The 15,242-nt window shown below is 47.1% G+C and overlaps 1 protein-coding gene across 1 annotated transcript in view; it reads right to left on the reverse strand.

Annotated features, from left to right (window-relative positions):
• The window catches only part of LOC120860870 (NADPH oxidase 5-like), a 46,713-nt gene that overhangs the window by 6,080 nt on the left and 25,391 nt on the right, over positions 1-15,242 (reverse strand). Inside the window, 6 exon segments of the mRNA XM_040236572.1 lie at positions 4,023-4,122; positions 4,696-4,780; positions 5,070-5,194; positions 5,594-5,638; positions 10,116-10,258; positions 13,713-13,845. Coding sequence (XP_040092506.1) covers positions 4,023-4,122; positions 4,696-4,780; positions 5,070-5,194; positions 5,594-5,638; positions 10,116-10,258; positions 13,713-13,845 — 631 coding nt within the window.

Here is a 15,242-nt window from a genome sequence, read left to right on the forward strand (position 1 = left end):
GCTTCCAGACACTGATCAACAAGTTGTGCAGAACTGTCTTTGCTGAGAGAGGAAATAAGGACATGTACCTTACGACTGACTAGCGTCAGCCTCACTGAGTTGAGGAGACAGATACTGGAATTCAGAGAGGCCAAGACAGATAGAACGTGCCAGGCACAAAACTAGAAGAAAGGCACCTGCAGACAAACAGAGAAGAGGAAGAAGAGAAAGAGGAAGGGAGGACAGGGACTCACCCGCGCTAGAGAGCTTCATCAAGTTCCCCTTCAGTCTTCAGCAGTGAAGTGAAGTGAAGTCGCTCAGTCGTGTCCGACTCTTTGCGACCCCATGGACTGTAGCCCATCAAGCTCCTGCATCCATGGGATTCTCCAGGCAAGAATACTGGAGTGGGTTGCCATTTCCTTCTCCAGGGGACCTTCCCGACCCAGGGATCGAACCTAGGTCTCCCGCATTGCAGGCAGATGCTTTAACCTCTGAGCTACCAGTCTTCGGCAGAGTGTTAGTCTATACACACGTGAAAGAAAACTACCAGGAAACAAGAGGTGCCACAGTGCCTGGAGCTCAAACAGAGCTGGGAATAATCTGCATTCCACCATCAGGGATGCAGAGAGCTTGTAATATACAAGGCAGTAGAATGAGTCCTCAGAGGTGTAGCACCTTAGCTCTGGGGCTGAGTTAGACCCACAGTAAAGGCTGCTCTGGACTCACCCTAACAGAAGTTAAAAGCAAGGCTTGAAAGTATCCAAATCATCCTAAATAATGTAACTGTTTACCAGAACACAGTATAGTACTATTTAGAGAAATACACAAAATCCAGAACAGGACAACATATGATTCACAACGCGTGACATCCAGTAACAAATTATCAAGCATGCAAAAAAACAGAATACAATTCATAACCCGGAGAAAATTAGTGATTAGAAACAGATCCAGAAATGTCAGAGATGATGGACTTAGCCAAAGATGTTACAACATGTATTATAAGCACGCTTGAGAATGTAAAGACAGAACAGAGGGCCGTGATGAGGAAAGAAGCAGAAGACATAAAAAGATACCCAAATACAAGTTCTGCAGAAGAAAAGCACAATAACAGAAATGGAAAACACAATGGATAGGACTCATAGCTATTCTAGGTCTTTCGGTTTTTACATATGAATTTTAGAATCAGCTTCTCGATAGCTACTTTTAAAAACCTGCTGGGACTTTTACAAGAATTAGAAGGATCTCAGGTGGCTCAGTGGTAAAGAATCTGCCTGCCAATGCAGGAGACGCCAGAGACGTCCAGTTCGATCCCTGGGTCAGGAAGATCCCCTGGAGAAGGAAATGGCAACCCACTCCAGTATCCTTGCCTGGAAAATCCCATGGACAGAGGAGCCTGGAGGGCTACAGTCCATGGGGTCATAAAGCGTCAGACAGGACTGAGCACTGCACTGTACTGTACTATACTGCAGAAGAAAAATGTACTTGAAACCACAGCAATAGGAACTATCTAAGATGTGGCATAGGTTGAGTGGAAAAAACCAACAACCAGATTCTCAATAGCCTGTGAGATATCAGTATAACACCTGTATAACTGACGTGACCGGAAGGAGCAGGGGAGACAGAAAAAAATATGCAAAGAAAGAATGGCTGAAATTTATCCAAACTTGATGAAAACTCTAAGGCCATGTGGCCGAGAAGTTCAATAAACTCCAAGTACAAGAAATATATATTTTAAAAATTTCTTGGAAATGTTTTATAGTTTTTAGTGTTCAGATCTTGCTTGTATTTTGCTAAGTTTATCCATAAGCATTTCATGCTTTTAATATTTTAAAGATTTTCAAATACTAATTATTTGTTGTTGGAAAAGATCCTGATGCTGGGAAAGATTGAAGGCAGGAGGAGAAGGGGGTGACAGAGGATGAGATGGTTAGATGGTATCATGGACTCAATGGACATGAGTTTGAGCAAACTTCAGGCGATGGTAAAGGACAGGGAAGCCTGGCGTGCAGCAGTCCATGGGGTCACGAAGAGTTGAACATGACTGAGTAACTGAACAACAACGACAAATAAAAATAGAATTGACTTTTGCATGTTGACCTTATATCCTGGACCTTGTTGAACTCATTATAAAACTAATCTAAATAAAGAGCTAAAACTATAAAACTCCTGGGAGAAAACATAAAAGAAAATACTTGTGACCTCACGTAAGGCAAAGATTTTAGATAAGACACAAAACGCATGAATTCTACAAGAAAAAAAAATCTGATAAACTGGACATCATTAAAATTTCAAAATTTTGTTCTTCAAAAGAGAGTTTAAGAAAATGAAAAGACAAACCACAGACTGGGCGACTATATTTATAAAATGTACACCTGGTTATGGACCTGTTTCCAGAATATATAAATGACTCCCAGAGCTTAATAAAAAGAAGAAAAACATTGGATTTAAAGAGCAAACAAAATATTTGAACAGACACTTTATAAAGAAGGTATACATAGCAAGACCATATCTTCAACATTATTAGTAATTAAGGAAATGCAAATTAAGAGTATATTGAACCTAAAATAAAAAATAAATTAAAAAAAGTTTTAAGTATTTTGAACCTAGAGGGGTGGGATGGGCAGGGAAGGGAGGCCCAAGAAGGAGGGGATATGTGGATATTTATGGCTCATTCACGCTATTGTACAGCAGAAATGAACACAACATTGGAAAGCAATTACCCTCCAATTTCAAAAAATTAAAAACAAAACAGAAAAAAAAGAGCATATTGAGATACCCCTATACACCCACTAGATGAGCTAAAATTAAAAAGACTGCCAACATCAAATAAGGCTGTAGTTGATGAGGTTGTGGAGCAACTGGAACTCCATTATTGATGGAAATACAAAATGGTACAACCACTTGGGAAAAAAAATTTGACAGTTTCTTATAAAGTAAAACTGAGCACATTCCATACTACCCAGCAATCCCAATTCTAAGTATCGACCCAAGAGAAATGGAAATCATATGTCCACATAAAGACTTTCATAGTCAAAAATGGCTAAAAAGTGGAAATAACTCTAATATCCACCAACCACTGAATGGAAAAACAGATTGTGGTATGTCCACAAAAGGGAACACTTCTCAACAACAAAAAGGAATTAACTCTTTACTGAAAGATGCATTGTTATGAAATTCTAGAAAAGGCAAAACTATAGTGACTGAAAGCAGATCGCTGGTTCCCAAGGGCTGTTAATTGGAGAGAGGGTGTTGATGCAAAGTGAGACAAGGGAGCTTTGGGGGGTAAAAGAAATGGTCCATGTTTTGATGGTGCTCCCTAGGCTCCCTCATGTGACCACCCTGCTTTTAAGGTTATACAACTGGACACATTTGTCAAAGTGCCATTATATTTATTGGACACTTAAACTGATGAATCTTACTGTACATAAATTATCCCTCAAAAAATTTCTTAAAGAAGTGTGATTAGGAATCATCTGAGAAGCATGTTAAAATGTAATTTCTCTAGCCCTACTTCCAGAGAATCTGATTTGGAAGGTCTGGAATGAGGGCTGGGAATCTAACTTTTTAATACGTGCTCATTTTGAACAAAAAGAAATGTCATTTAAAAAAAGAGAAATGGGTGGAAAGTGAAAGTGAAAGTCGTTCAGTTGTGTCCAACTCTTTGTGACCCCACTGACTATACAGACTATATACCCCTCCAGGCCAGAATACTGGAGTGGGTAGTCTTTCCCTTCTCCAGGGGATCTTCCCAACCCATGGAATGAACCCAGGTCTCCTGCATTGCAGGTGGATTCTTTATCAGTTGAGCTACCAGGGAAACAGGCTATACATTTTTATAAAATGTGAATAAGAAAAAAATATCAGAAGGAAATCCTTCATGGGTTTTTTTTCGCCCCTCTCTTAAGTTTCGCAAATTATTATGTATTATCGGGGGAAAAAAGCAGCTCCCTCTCCCCTACATTTCTGACAGAAAGAATAAACACTTTCTTACAGAGACCCTCCACCCCCCACCCCCGCACCCTATCATCCTCCACCTCTCCTACCCTCCTGCGGCTCCTCTGCCTGGTCCATCTCCAGTTTGGTCAGCAGGCTCACAAACCACTCGAAAGACTGCTGGTCTCGGTTAATCCAAATGAAGTCCACCTAGGGAGAAGGGCCCAGATCAGGGTGGCGGGGGTTACCTCATTCACTCTTATCTGTGCTCATGTGACCACCCTGCTTTTAGCACAGCATACACTATCCACTATCATTCCCATTTAACTGGGGTGGTGGGAGGGGAGTGGGATGGGGGTGTAAACTGAGGCTCACAGAGGTAAAGAATGAGGCTACGGAGCAGCATGGGACCAGAACTTGGGTTCTAGACTGCCAGGTCAGGATTTTCTCTAACAATCTATTGCTCACAGCAAGCAGTGTTCTGAGCTCTTAAGCTTATTAAGCCAGAAAAACATTTTTTTTTTTTAAAGAAACTCTTTTAAGTGGCTTACACAGAATAATGAATTTTCAAATGGCAAACATTTTCATTTTTAAAATCACCATCAGGTTACAGCTAGCAAGCATCATGGCTGTGACTGCATCCCGGCTGCCTGACCTTCAGGCTCTGTGTTCTTTAATGACATGCCTGCCTCGGTGGGGCGGGGGCAGTGGTGGGGAGGAACTAGCTCTGGTGTCTGGGGAGAAGCTCTGGAGTCCTGCCTGTAGGAGGCAATGCTCACTCACCTTGTGGAGTTTCATGTCCTCGTCCTGACCACTCTCCATCCAGGAGTGCTGGCAATTGGGGCAAATGTGCTTTCTCTTCTGGTGTCTGAGGGCAGGTGCGAGGAGGGGATTCTGAGTTTGGGGTGAGTATGAGATTTCTCAGGACCCTAGAGAACAGTGCAGGGGGCAGGGAGGGAGGGTGGAGTGGCAGGGGAAGGGATGAGCCCATGAGGAGGGGGAGGGATGAGACCCCAAAAAAAGAGCAGGAGGAGGAATAGAAGAGGAAAGAGGTCACAGGGGAGATGGAGACAGGTAACAGAAGGGAGCGGCGAGGGGTGGGCATCTCTCAAGATTCTGCCCCAGGATACAGGTAGGACCACAGCCTGCCCACCCACCTGTATAAGATGCTCTGCAGGATGGAGGCAAAGGGCGTGATGCCAATGCCTGCACCAATGAGCACAGCATGCTCGGAGGCAAAGATCCTGCGAGTGGGGGTCCCATAAGGACCATCGATGTAGCACTGCACACAGAAGGGGTTAGAGGAGAGGGACGGGTGGGTGGGTGAGAAGTGGACCCCAACACATCAGACCCCCTTGTATATGCAGGCAGTTGTCTCCTGGGCTGGAACCCAGGGGTAAGTGGCTCCTGCTCAGAGCCCTGTTCACACACTGCGCTCTGAGCTCAAGTCTGGGGGCACCCTAGAACTCCCACGTGCAGCAGGGTCCAACCAGCACAGCCGTGTGCCCTGTGAGAGTGGGCAGGGGTCTGATTCCCATTATCTGGAGACCTAGGAGTCAGGCTGTGGGTACTGAAGAGCCCAGGAACTGAGCGCCCCGGCAAGCCCTTCCCGTGGGCAGAGGCTTTGCTTCCTCTGCTTGGGGCAGCGGTTTTGGTCACGGCCACCCCCAGAACCTCTCACCTTGATGTTACAGAACTGGTGGTTCTCAGAGGACATCTCAGAGACCTGCAGAGCATAGAGCAGAGAAAGTGGGTCTTTGGGAGTGGGTGGGCCAGGCATTTCTCAGAGGTTTACTCGCCCTTGCAGTCTGAGCAACCTTACAAAAAGGGGATTGCCTTTTCTACCCAAACCATTCCAATGAGCATGGGGTGCTTTTGAGGGAAAACATCAGTGATGTGCTGGTAAACTGACTCCTCAGAAGAAGAAAGGACCACCAAAACCAAAGTCCTGATTGTTTGTGTCGAGATTTCTGCTGTAAACACTGTCATCGTGGCTCCCACCAATGGCTGGTTTTAATAACTGGCTCCCCCCACCCACCTCATGCTCCAGAGCCCTTGAGCCCCAATTACTGAGCTGGCCCGCTGGAACTACTGAGCCCGTAAGCCCGTGCTCCACAACAAGAGAAGCCACTGCAATGAGAAGTCCTGGCAGCGCAACTAGAGAAAGCCCAAGCAAAGCAATGAAGACCCAACAATAAAAAATAAATAACAACAACAACAAAAAAAAACAGGCTCTCAAAATTCCCGAAAATTTAACAATCGCTCTCGTGGTCCAATACAAGTCAGCTTCAGGTGTGACAGGAGAACACTCAGCCCAGCCTGCCTCGTGGGCTCAGTTACATCCGCTTGCTTTCATGTTTCTAGACACAGCCCTGGCCTTGAACATGCTTTCCCTGTGCCTAGAGCACACCACACTTTCCTTTTCCCCCGCTGGCAAATTCCTGCGCATCCCTCAGTGTGCACCTTGCTCAGAGTGGCCACCTTCCTAGAGTCTTTGCCCAGCGGCTCCAGGCAGAAAAGCCAGGTGCTGGCCTGGCTCACAGCTCACCCCTGCCCTGGGGACCCTGCTCTGGGCTCACTGATGGGGAGCCACCTGAGGGCAGGGAGCAGCCTCCTCTGTGTACTCGGCCTGACTCCTCCAGCCCTGAGCACAGGCAGACCAGAGTCCTTAAGGCTCATGTGCTTCCTTCCTGAAGATGAAGGAAACAGACCCGCAAAAGGGCTTCAGAGGCCTGTGATAGCTTCTCTCTGGTTAGGAGTGACCTTCACAGTCATCCAGGCAAATCCCTCCTTTCACAGAAGAGAAGCTGAATCTGGGAGTGTGACTTGCTCAAGTTCCCATAGAGCTGGGGTGGAGCCTGGGTCTCTGCCTGTCCTGCGCTCACCACGTCACACCACGTCGCTTCTTTGTCCAGGGGCAACTGAATTTTGTGTCCTACATGGTGCTGGCCTGGAACTACTGTGATGGTTATTTTAGGAGGTGCACTGTGAGAGGGCTACTCCTCTAACAGTTTTTTAAAAAATCCTTCCTATTGCAAGGAGAAAGCCTTACATCATGGTTATTATATCCCCTTAACTTCTAACACTTACTATTCCCTCTTCTTTTTTTTCCTTTTAACAAAGTGAGAAAGAAAGAAATGGAGAGCATGACAGAGACCGAGAAGGAACAAGCCGAAGAGAGCAGCTTCAGGCTCAAAGCCTCATTTAACAGGCAGAAACATCTGGCAAGAATTTAATAACATTGTTTTTGCTTTTAGACTTACCTTTTTTATGGCACGTGATATTTATTTTCCATTAAACATGCTAATCTAAAGAGTCCTTTTAAAATACAATTAAGTTTAAAGTAATGTTGGGATGTAAGGAGAAATATTCAGTGGGAAATATTACCTATGGGAAGTAAATATGGTAAAAGTTACAAAGGTGCCTGCCATACAGGTGAGAGGCTGCAGAAACACCAAGTGGCATGGGGTCCCTCCTGACTGTGGCCCTCTCTTCCAGGTTCCAAGGACCCACCCACCATTCCTGGAAGAAAAATCTTTGGCTCTCCAACCTCCAGCCCCAGCTTCTTCAGCCTTACCAGGGCTGGGTCCTGGGCTGTAGCTTCCCTCTGTGCCCGAGTCCTATCCTTTGTCCCCGTGTTCACCAGGCCTTCGTGTCCCTGCCACGGAGCTCCCTCCGGCCTGTAGGATATCAGCTCCACAATCACCTCCTTGTTGGAGGCTACTTCACCCTGTGCTGAGGCTCCAAAATCGATGGGCTGGCGCTGCAAGCCCTGCTTGGTTTCAAAACAAATATTGCTTTATTATTTAAATCACGTGTGTGTTAGTCTCTCAGTCATGTCCGACTCTATGTGACCCCATGGACTGTAGCCCACCAGGCTTCTCTGTCCATGGAATTCTCCAGGCAAGAATACTGGAGTGGATTGCCATTCCCTTCTCCAGAGGAAATTCCCAACTCAGGAATCAAACCCTGGTGTCCTACATGGCAGTCAGATTCTTTACCGTTTGAGCTACAAGGAAGTCTATTTAAATCATAAATCAATACAATTTTTTTTAAAATTCAGAAACTACAGAATTTTAAAGGATAAAGTAAAAAAGCACCCTGAATCAGAAAACACAACTTCTCTAACCATTTTCTCTGTCCTTCCAGACTTACACACACACACTTTTACATAAACAGAACATACTGCTTTGCAACTCGGCTTTTCCACTTACTACATCTTGGCTAGCTTTACATGCTAATGCATATAAATTTACATAATCTTTTTTAGGCAACTTACTCTTCCATTAGAAGGGTGATTGGTAATTTTTTAAACTGCTTCCCTATTGTTGGGCATTTTGATTATACTCATTTTCTCATTACTGTTAACAACCATGGTGTATAAAACAGCTCTTTCCCTTTACTCTGACTTATTTTCTTCACAGCCTTTATTACCATGTGACACATTATGTATCTATTGTGTATGTACTGTCCACCACCCCCTCCGGACTGGAAGCAGTGACAATGGGTATTTTGCTTATTGATGAATCTCCAGCATTTAGAATAGTACTTGGAAAACAGTAGATCCTGCGCTCAATAAGTGATGCAAAAGTTGCTCAGTCGTGTCTGACTCTTTGCAACCCCATGGAGTCCATGGAGTTCTCCAGGCCAGAATCCTGGAGTGGGTAGCCTTTCCCTTCTCTAGGAGAACTTCCCGATCCAGGGATCAAACTGAGGTCTCCTGCATTGTAGGTGGATTCTTTACCAGCTGAGCTACCAGGGGAGCCCTAAATATTTGCTAACTGAATGAAGGAAGGAAGTGGTTAAGGAGCTTGCATACATGTCCAAATAGCTTTTTAGGATTAAACTCCTAAAAATGGTATTGCTAAGCCATTGGGTAGGAAGGCTTCCCTGGTAGCTCAGATGGTAAAGAATCTGCCTGCAATGCCGGAGACCCAGGTTCCATCCCCAGGTGGGGAAGATCCCCTGGCGAAATGAATGTCTACCCACTCTACTATTCTTGCCTGGAGAATTCCAAGGACAGCGGAGCCTGGTGGGCTACAGTACATGGGATCACAAAGAGTCAGACCCAATTGAGCAACTAACACTTTCACTTTTAAGCCACTGTGTTTAGATATTTAAAATGCAGACACATATAGCCAGACTGTCTGCCAGAGAGTCTGTACCAATTTATTCTTTGGCAGTGGTGCCTAAGACCCCAAGGAAACACAGCTTTTAGTAAATCTGCCCGCCAATTCTCAGTGTGCCAGGACTCACCTGATTTTGAAAATCAGCTTCCTCCTTCAGGAGATTTCCTCTGATTAACAGGAAAGAACACCCTGTCTGTTTCTACCTACCTCTCCATTTCCCCAAGTTCTGCTCTTGGCACTGTTCTAGAAGGGCCCTCTGGTCTGGCCAGGCAGGATTCCATGTGGTTTTCTTCTCTGGACTTATATTCCACAAGGGCAAGGCAGGGCTGGGTCAGGCCTGGGGGGATCTCTTCCTTTGACCTTCAGCAGGCTTTCCACGTATTAACCTGATTCCAGGCCTGGTGGCACAGCCTACTAGTGTTCCGGCACCCTCAGCCTTCTACATCGATTACCGCTTCTTCAAGTGCTGCTCTGATCTTTCTGCGTTCCTCCCAAACCTCTCAGAGCCTGTATCCAATGGCAGCTTGTCAATTGTATGGGTTTCATCAGGGCTCAAAAGATAGTTAAACTCGTGGTGGTGATGATGATGGTGGGGGTGGTAGTGCTGATGGGGATAATGAATGGTCCACTTGGACCACGCTGCCCAGTTCATGCAATACTTTACATGCATACATTCCATGGGTCCTTAAAACAATCATGTTAGAAAGGAGAGCCAACGACAGGAACCACCTCTATTTCATAGGTGAACAACTTGAGGCCAGTAAGGCTAAAGGGTGTGCCCAAGTCCATACAGTTAGAAAGTATTAGAGCAGAGAAGTAGACATGGATTTTTCTCATCTCAATTTCTCCCTCTTTGCTTTGTCCCCTGCCTTCTAACAGAGCACACTGGACCAGGAAGGATCAGGTGTGGTCCGGCTTCAAGGAGGCTCTTGGACCACACATTCTGAATTGACCTACCTTCTGTGCAGTCCCAGCCAGTGTTCACAACTGCTCAGGGCTTGCTAGCTACAAAGGCAACTTGGTCCCCATGGGTTTGTCACCATGGTGGACCCTTTCTCCCCTTCAGTCACTTACCCGGGGCTTCCTCTGACTCCTCTTCATCTCCAAGCTCCTCGAGAGCCTCTTGGAACCACATAACACTGGGTCTGATTTCTTGAAGGACTCAAACAACCTGTTGGTCCACTGACCCTCCGATCGGATGTGTAGCCAGATGGTGTCTGAGCAAGAGACAAGACAGGAGGAAAGGGGTCAGTGCTGGCCTCCAGCAGGGACAGGCCTGTCTCACTGGAGGGACTGGGACTGGGCATCGACCCCTTACGCTCTCCTCTGAACACCCTTCCTCAGGTCCAAACTAGCAGCCACAGCCATGAGACTGGGAGAGCTGGCCTCTCTGGTGCAGACCTTGCAATCTTTCTCGGTGAAGTCAACTAAGGGCTCAGTTTCCTCTGCCAAGGCAGGGGTCCGAGTGGCCCTGAGCACACTGGGGGCTCCCTAGAGGTGGGGGCCTTGCCTCCTCCATCAAGCCAGGGTCTCACCAAGGTTGGGGACCGTCTCTCTCCCACATTCTATGAGATGCCTGTCAATGGTTCTGCACACATTCGGTGCTCAATCAATAGTGGGACCAATAGCTTTCACTGCCCTCAGTGTCTGGGATACAGTGGGTGTCTGCTTAGGTTTCCTATTAAGTGGATGACTGGTAGAAGGGTGTTGAGGGGTACCAGAAAGAACACACATTAGAGCAAGGAGGCCCCTAAGAGACTTCCTGGTCTGCAGTTCTCATCCTTTTTCTTTTATTTTAAATCATGAACTCTTTCGGCAGTCCTGTGAAGGCAAGGATAAACTCCTTCTCAGAATAAGGTTTTTAAATACTTTGAATAATATATGTAGAAATTATGAATGAAACCAATTATAATGAGACAGTTACCAAAATAAATTTTTTTAAAAAATTTTTGATTTAAAAAAAACGTGTTTTTTTGTTAACACATGAAATAATGAGATACAGCAGGAATTGCCTGGTCACTGGAGATGTGAATTAGCCATGAGCATGAATGACATGTCAAAGTATGGACAACAACCATAACATGATATGAAGAAGAATCCATGGTTTTCATTTCGAAAAAGTCACAGGGGTCGGTAATGCTACTGTGATTTGTAACCTGCATTTATAATAGAAGAAAATGGTAAAGCTCAGTCAGAGGTTGGTAAAAACAAACATTTTTTTTTTGCCCATCTGTATTCCTGAATGAGGGGAGGCATGCTCTCATAGCGCTTCCCTTGTGGCTCAGCTGGTAAAGAATCCACCTACAATGCTGGAGACCTGGGTTCGATCCCTGGACTGGGGAGATCCCCTGGAGAAGGGAAAGGCTACCCACTCCAGTATTCTGGCCTGGAGAATTCCATGGACTGTATAGTCCATGGGGTCTCAGAGAGTCAGACATGACTGAGCAACTTTCACGCTCTCACAGCTTTGTGAGGAGGGGACTGAAAAAGTCAGGTCCTGGGACCCTGGCTCCCAGGAGCCTCCCTGGCACTTCCTCCCTCTTCAAGGTGCAAAGCAGCAGGAGGGCTGCGCTGTGCCCTGTCTGCACAAGTCAGCCAGAGTTGCCAGCCTAAGTCCCACTCCTGATCCTGGAAACCAGCTCTACAAAATCAGAGGATTTATTTACATGGACTCATTTACTGCAGGGGACTCAGGACTAAGAGATTCCAAGCACAGACCCTAAAGAAACCCTTCAAGAATTGGTCAAATAGAGACTTCCCAAGAGAGGTCCAGTGGCTAAGACTCCCAATGCAGGGGGCCCAGATCTGACCCCTGGTCAGGGAACTAGATCCCACATGCCACAGCTAAGACTGAGTGCAGCCACATAGATAAATAAATACTTTAAAAAACTGGTCAAATAAATTACACATCTATATTATAATCCTGTTACCATTAATACAGTGGAATAGCATGCAGCCACAAAAAGGAAAAGTTCTTCTTTTAAAAGAACTGACATGCAAAGATCTTCATATTATTCATGGAGAAAAAGTGGATGGCAAAACAGTGTAATCCCTTATATGCAAAACCATAATCCCTTATATGCAGAATTATCTCTATATCTGATTATTCATGGAGATACATCAAGATCTGGAAAGCTATTCACCAAATGATTGACAATAGTTTTCCTTGGGTAGAATTATTTGAGGGATTTTAATTTTCTTTGGCACCTATTTCTATACTGTCTGAATTTTCTGGGAGCATATCTGTTCTTTATGAAACAGCAGAAAAAAGGGGAGGGCGGAAATAAAAATAGGAAGAAAATAATCCACTCTCTCTAACCCTCACCCCCAACCCATTGTACATCCAGGCTACCACTCATGTGATTCCAGGGCAGGTGTTGTATAGCTTCTGTGGGGAACCCTGGCCTTGGGTCTGTGCCCTGAGCTGTGGGAGCTGGGCCAGGGGTGGGGCCTGGGCTGGGGTGAGGGGCATCCTGAATGGAGCTACAGCTTTTCATGGAGCAGGGTCAGAGAATCCCGGCAACCAGAAACCTTTACCTCTCATGAAGCCAAGCAAGGGTCTGGCTGCAACAGGCCATACAAGGCCTCCCCCATCAGAAGCACTTCTTGAGGGTCTTCCTGGTGGCCCAGTGCATTCTGTGCCCCCAATGCAGGGGCCTGGGTTCAGTCCCTGGTCAGGGAGCTAGATCCCATGTGCCACAACGAAGAGTTCCCATCCCACAACTATGATTCAGTACAACCAAACAGATAAATAAAAATAAATATTAAAAAAAAAAAAAAGCAGCACTTGAGATGGGAAGGCCAATCCTTGGCCTGGCCTGGAGATCAGAGGTGCAGGTTGTGGTCCCACCAACAGCCCAGGACCAGAAGGCAGGCATGCAGGCACATGCCTGGGCGGGGGTCAGAGGACAGCTGGGCAAAGAAAGGTCAGCTGAGTAGCTCTGTGGGTGCTGGGCACCCAGAGGATGGAAGTGGTCAGGGTTGGGGGAGAAGGATGGGATGGATTCTGTTGCCTTGGGGCTCCCCAAGTCTCATGCCCACATGGAGTGGGGGAAGCCTGGCTTCCTGTCACAGCCCTCTGGAAATGCCCTGGTGCCCCTTCATCTGAGCCACTACTCCTTTGCTTAAGACCCTTGCAGGCTCCCAACTGCCTGCACCATTCCACTTTTCACTCTGCATTCGAAGACCTTCCTGACCCCACACTAGCTCTTATCAATTTTGCCAGCCACTTTAGTCCTTTCTCTGAACTTCTCTTCCTCCCCCTCACCTCTGCTTCCTTCCTCCCTACTCCACCTGACCCTCAGCCCAAACGACATCAGACCCTTCTATGTTTGCAGGTTTCATGCTTCCCCTTCTGCCTCCACCCCGATGCCCTTCCCTACCTGGTAAACGCCTACAAACCCTTCAAGGTTCAGCTGAAATGCCACCCTGCCCACTTCCCCCACCAGATCAGGCCCTCCCCGGTGACCCTCACGGAAGCCAGATAGCCCCGATCACCCCGTTTAGTCAGCATCTGCACATCTGCCCCCGTGTTCCAGAGGGAGATCTGGGAGGCCGAATTTTGTTTCGGATCTTGTTTGCCTCTGTGTTCCTGGTTCACAGCCTTGCCTGGCACATGGCAAGGACGCCGTAATACCCCCTGAGGGACTGGTGGAGTTGGTGCAGGCCTACCTTTCTGCTCAGGAGCACTGCTGATGGTGAAGGGGTGCCACTCATAGCGTGCGATGCTGGGGATGTTCAGATACAAGTAGTCACCAGGTCTGTAGTGGAAAAGAGGGGGCCTCTTGATGACGAGATGAGTGACCTGGGGAGAGAAAGAGACCAGGGTCATCTGTGCAGACTCAGAGCTGCCATAGGCTGGGCCATCTTCTTCCACCATCACCCAGGCCAGCCTGGCATGAGACCTTCTGTGTCCCTGAGTGGGGGCTCACCCTACTGCACATGGGTAGTAGGTGGCCATCGGAGAAGGGGAGGCAGGCTGTGTCTGAAGAGGGGCTCATGGTGTGATCCCACTTCTTCTGGTCTAAATACTGCTTCCGAGTGGCCCCCCTCCTCTGTCAAGCCCCCCTGACTGCTCCAGCCCCTTTTCTGGAACTGCTGTGGCATTTTGCTGGCATTCCAACCAGGAACAGGCATTTCCCCCAGGACACAACAGCCTCCTGGAGAGTAACTTTGGTTTACTGAGCACTTACAGGTGCCAGAGCTGTGTGGAGGCTTCAAGTGCTGCCTCTAGTTGTCTGAAGGACAACTCCAAGTGCTATCTCTAGTCCTTACAACAGTTCCCTGAGACGAATGTCCATCCTACTCCACTCTACAGAGAGGCTGAGTTAGAAAGGTTAAATGACTTGCTCAAGAGCACCAGCTAAAACTATGGGATCTGAATCTAACCACTCTGTCTGATGCCAGGGCCTAGACACAAACCTCAGTTTCTTGTCCAGCTTCCGTGTCCTCACTTTCAAGTTGTCCAGAGTCAAGCCCTCCAAAACTGCCTGCCCTTTCTCCAAAAACGGCCCCAATTACTCAGAAACCTGCAAGACAGCCTAGACTCCTCCCCCCACACTCCCACCCCAAATACAGCCAGCTATCTCTCGAGTCTTTCTGTGATATGCCCCTCCCCACCCTGGCCAAGGTCAAGGCTCTCATGAGCTCTCATCTGCATGTGTGCGACAGCCTCCCCAGTGGTCCCCTCTAAGCCATCTTCCACAGAGCAACTGAAGAAATCCAGCTGCAGTATACACCAGCCCGATACCACCATCCTTTCCCCACCCTGCTCAAGGTTCCCACGGTCTGCAGAGTGAGGCCACTCACCATTAGGCCCTGCCCACCCCTCCAGCTTCTCCCTGGCACCTTGGCTCCAAATTACTTATAGTCCCTTCAGTACAGTATGCCCTTTCATTACTCTCTGCCTTTGCCCATGCTGTTCCTTCTCCCAGCAATACCCTTCCCTGTCTTGTCTATCCAACAAACTTCTATTCATCTCTCAAGCAGTTTAACGCCCCCTGAGATTTTCTTCTCTTGCCAACACAGCCTTGCACTGATGAAAGGGCTGACTCTCCTGTTACCCTGTGTGTCTGTGGAGAGTAGAAGAGTGCCTCCGTTTTCTCTGCATCTCTGTCACCAAGCGCAGGGCCTGCCCCTTGCAGACATGTAATATATACTTACTGAAGGTGTTCTATGCACACCTGGCCTTTAGTAGTGCCC

This window comes from Oryx dammah, unplaced genomic scaffold (assembly GCF_014754425.2).
Source record: "Oryx dammah isolate SB20612 unplaced genomic scaffold, SCBI_Odam_1.1 HiC_scaffold_11209, whole genome shotgun sequence".
Classification (NCBI taxonomy): Eukaryota; Metazoa; Chordata; class Mammalia; order Artiodactyla; family Bovidae; genus Oryx; species Oryx dammah.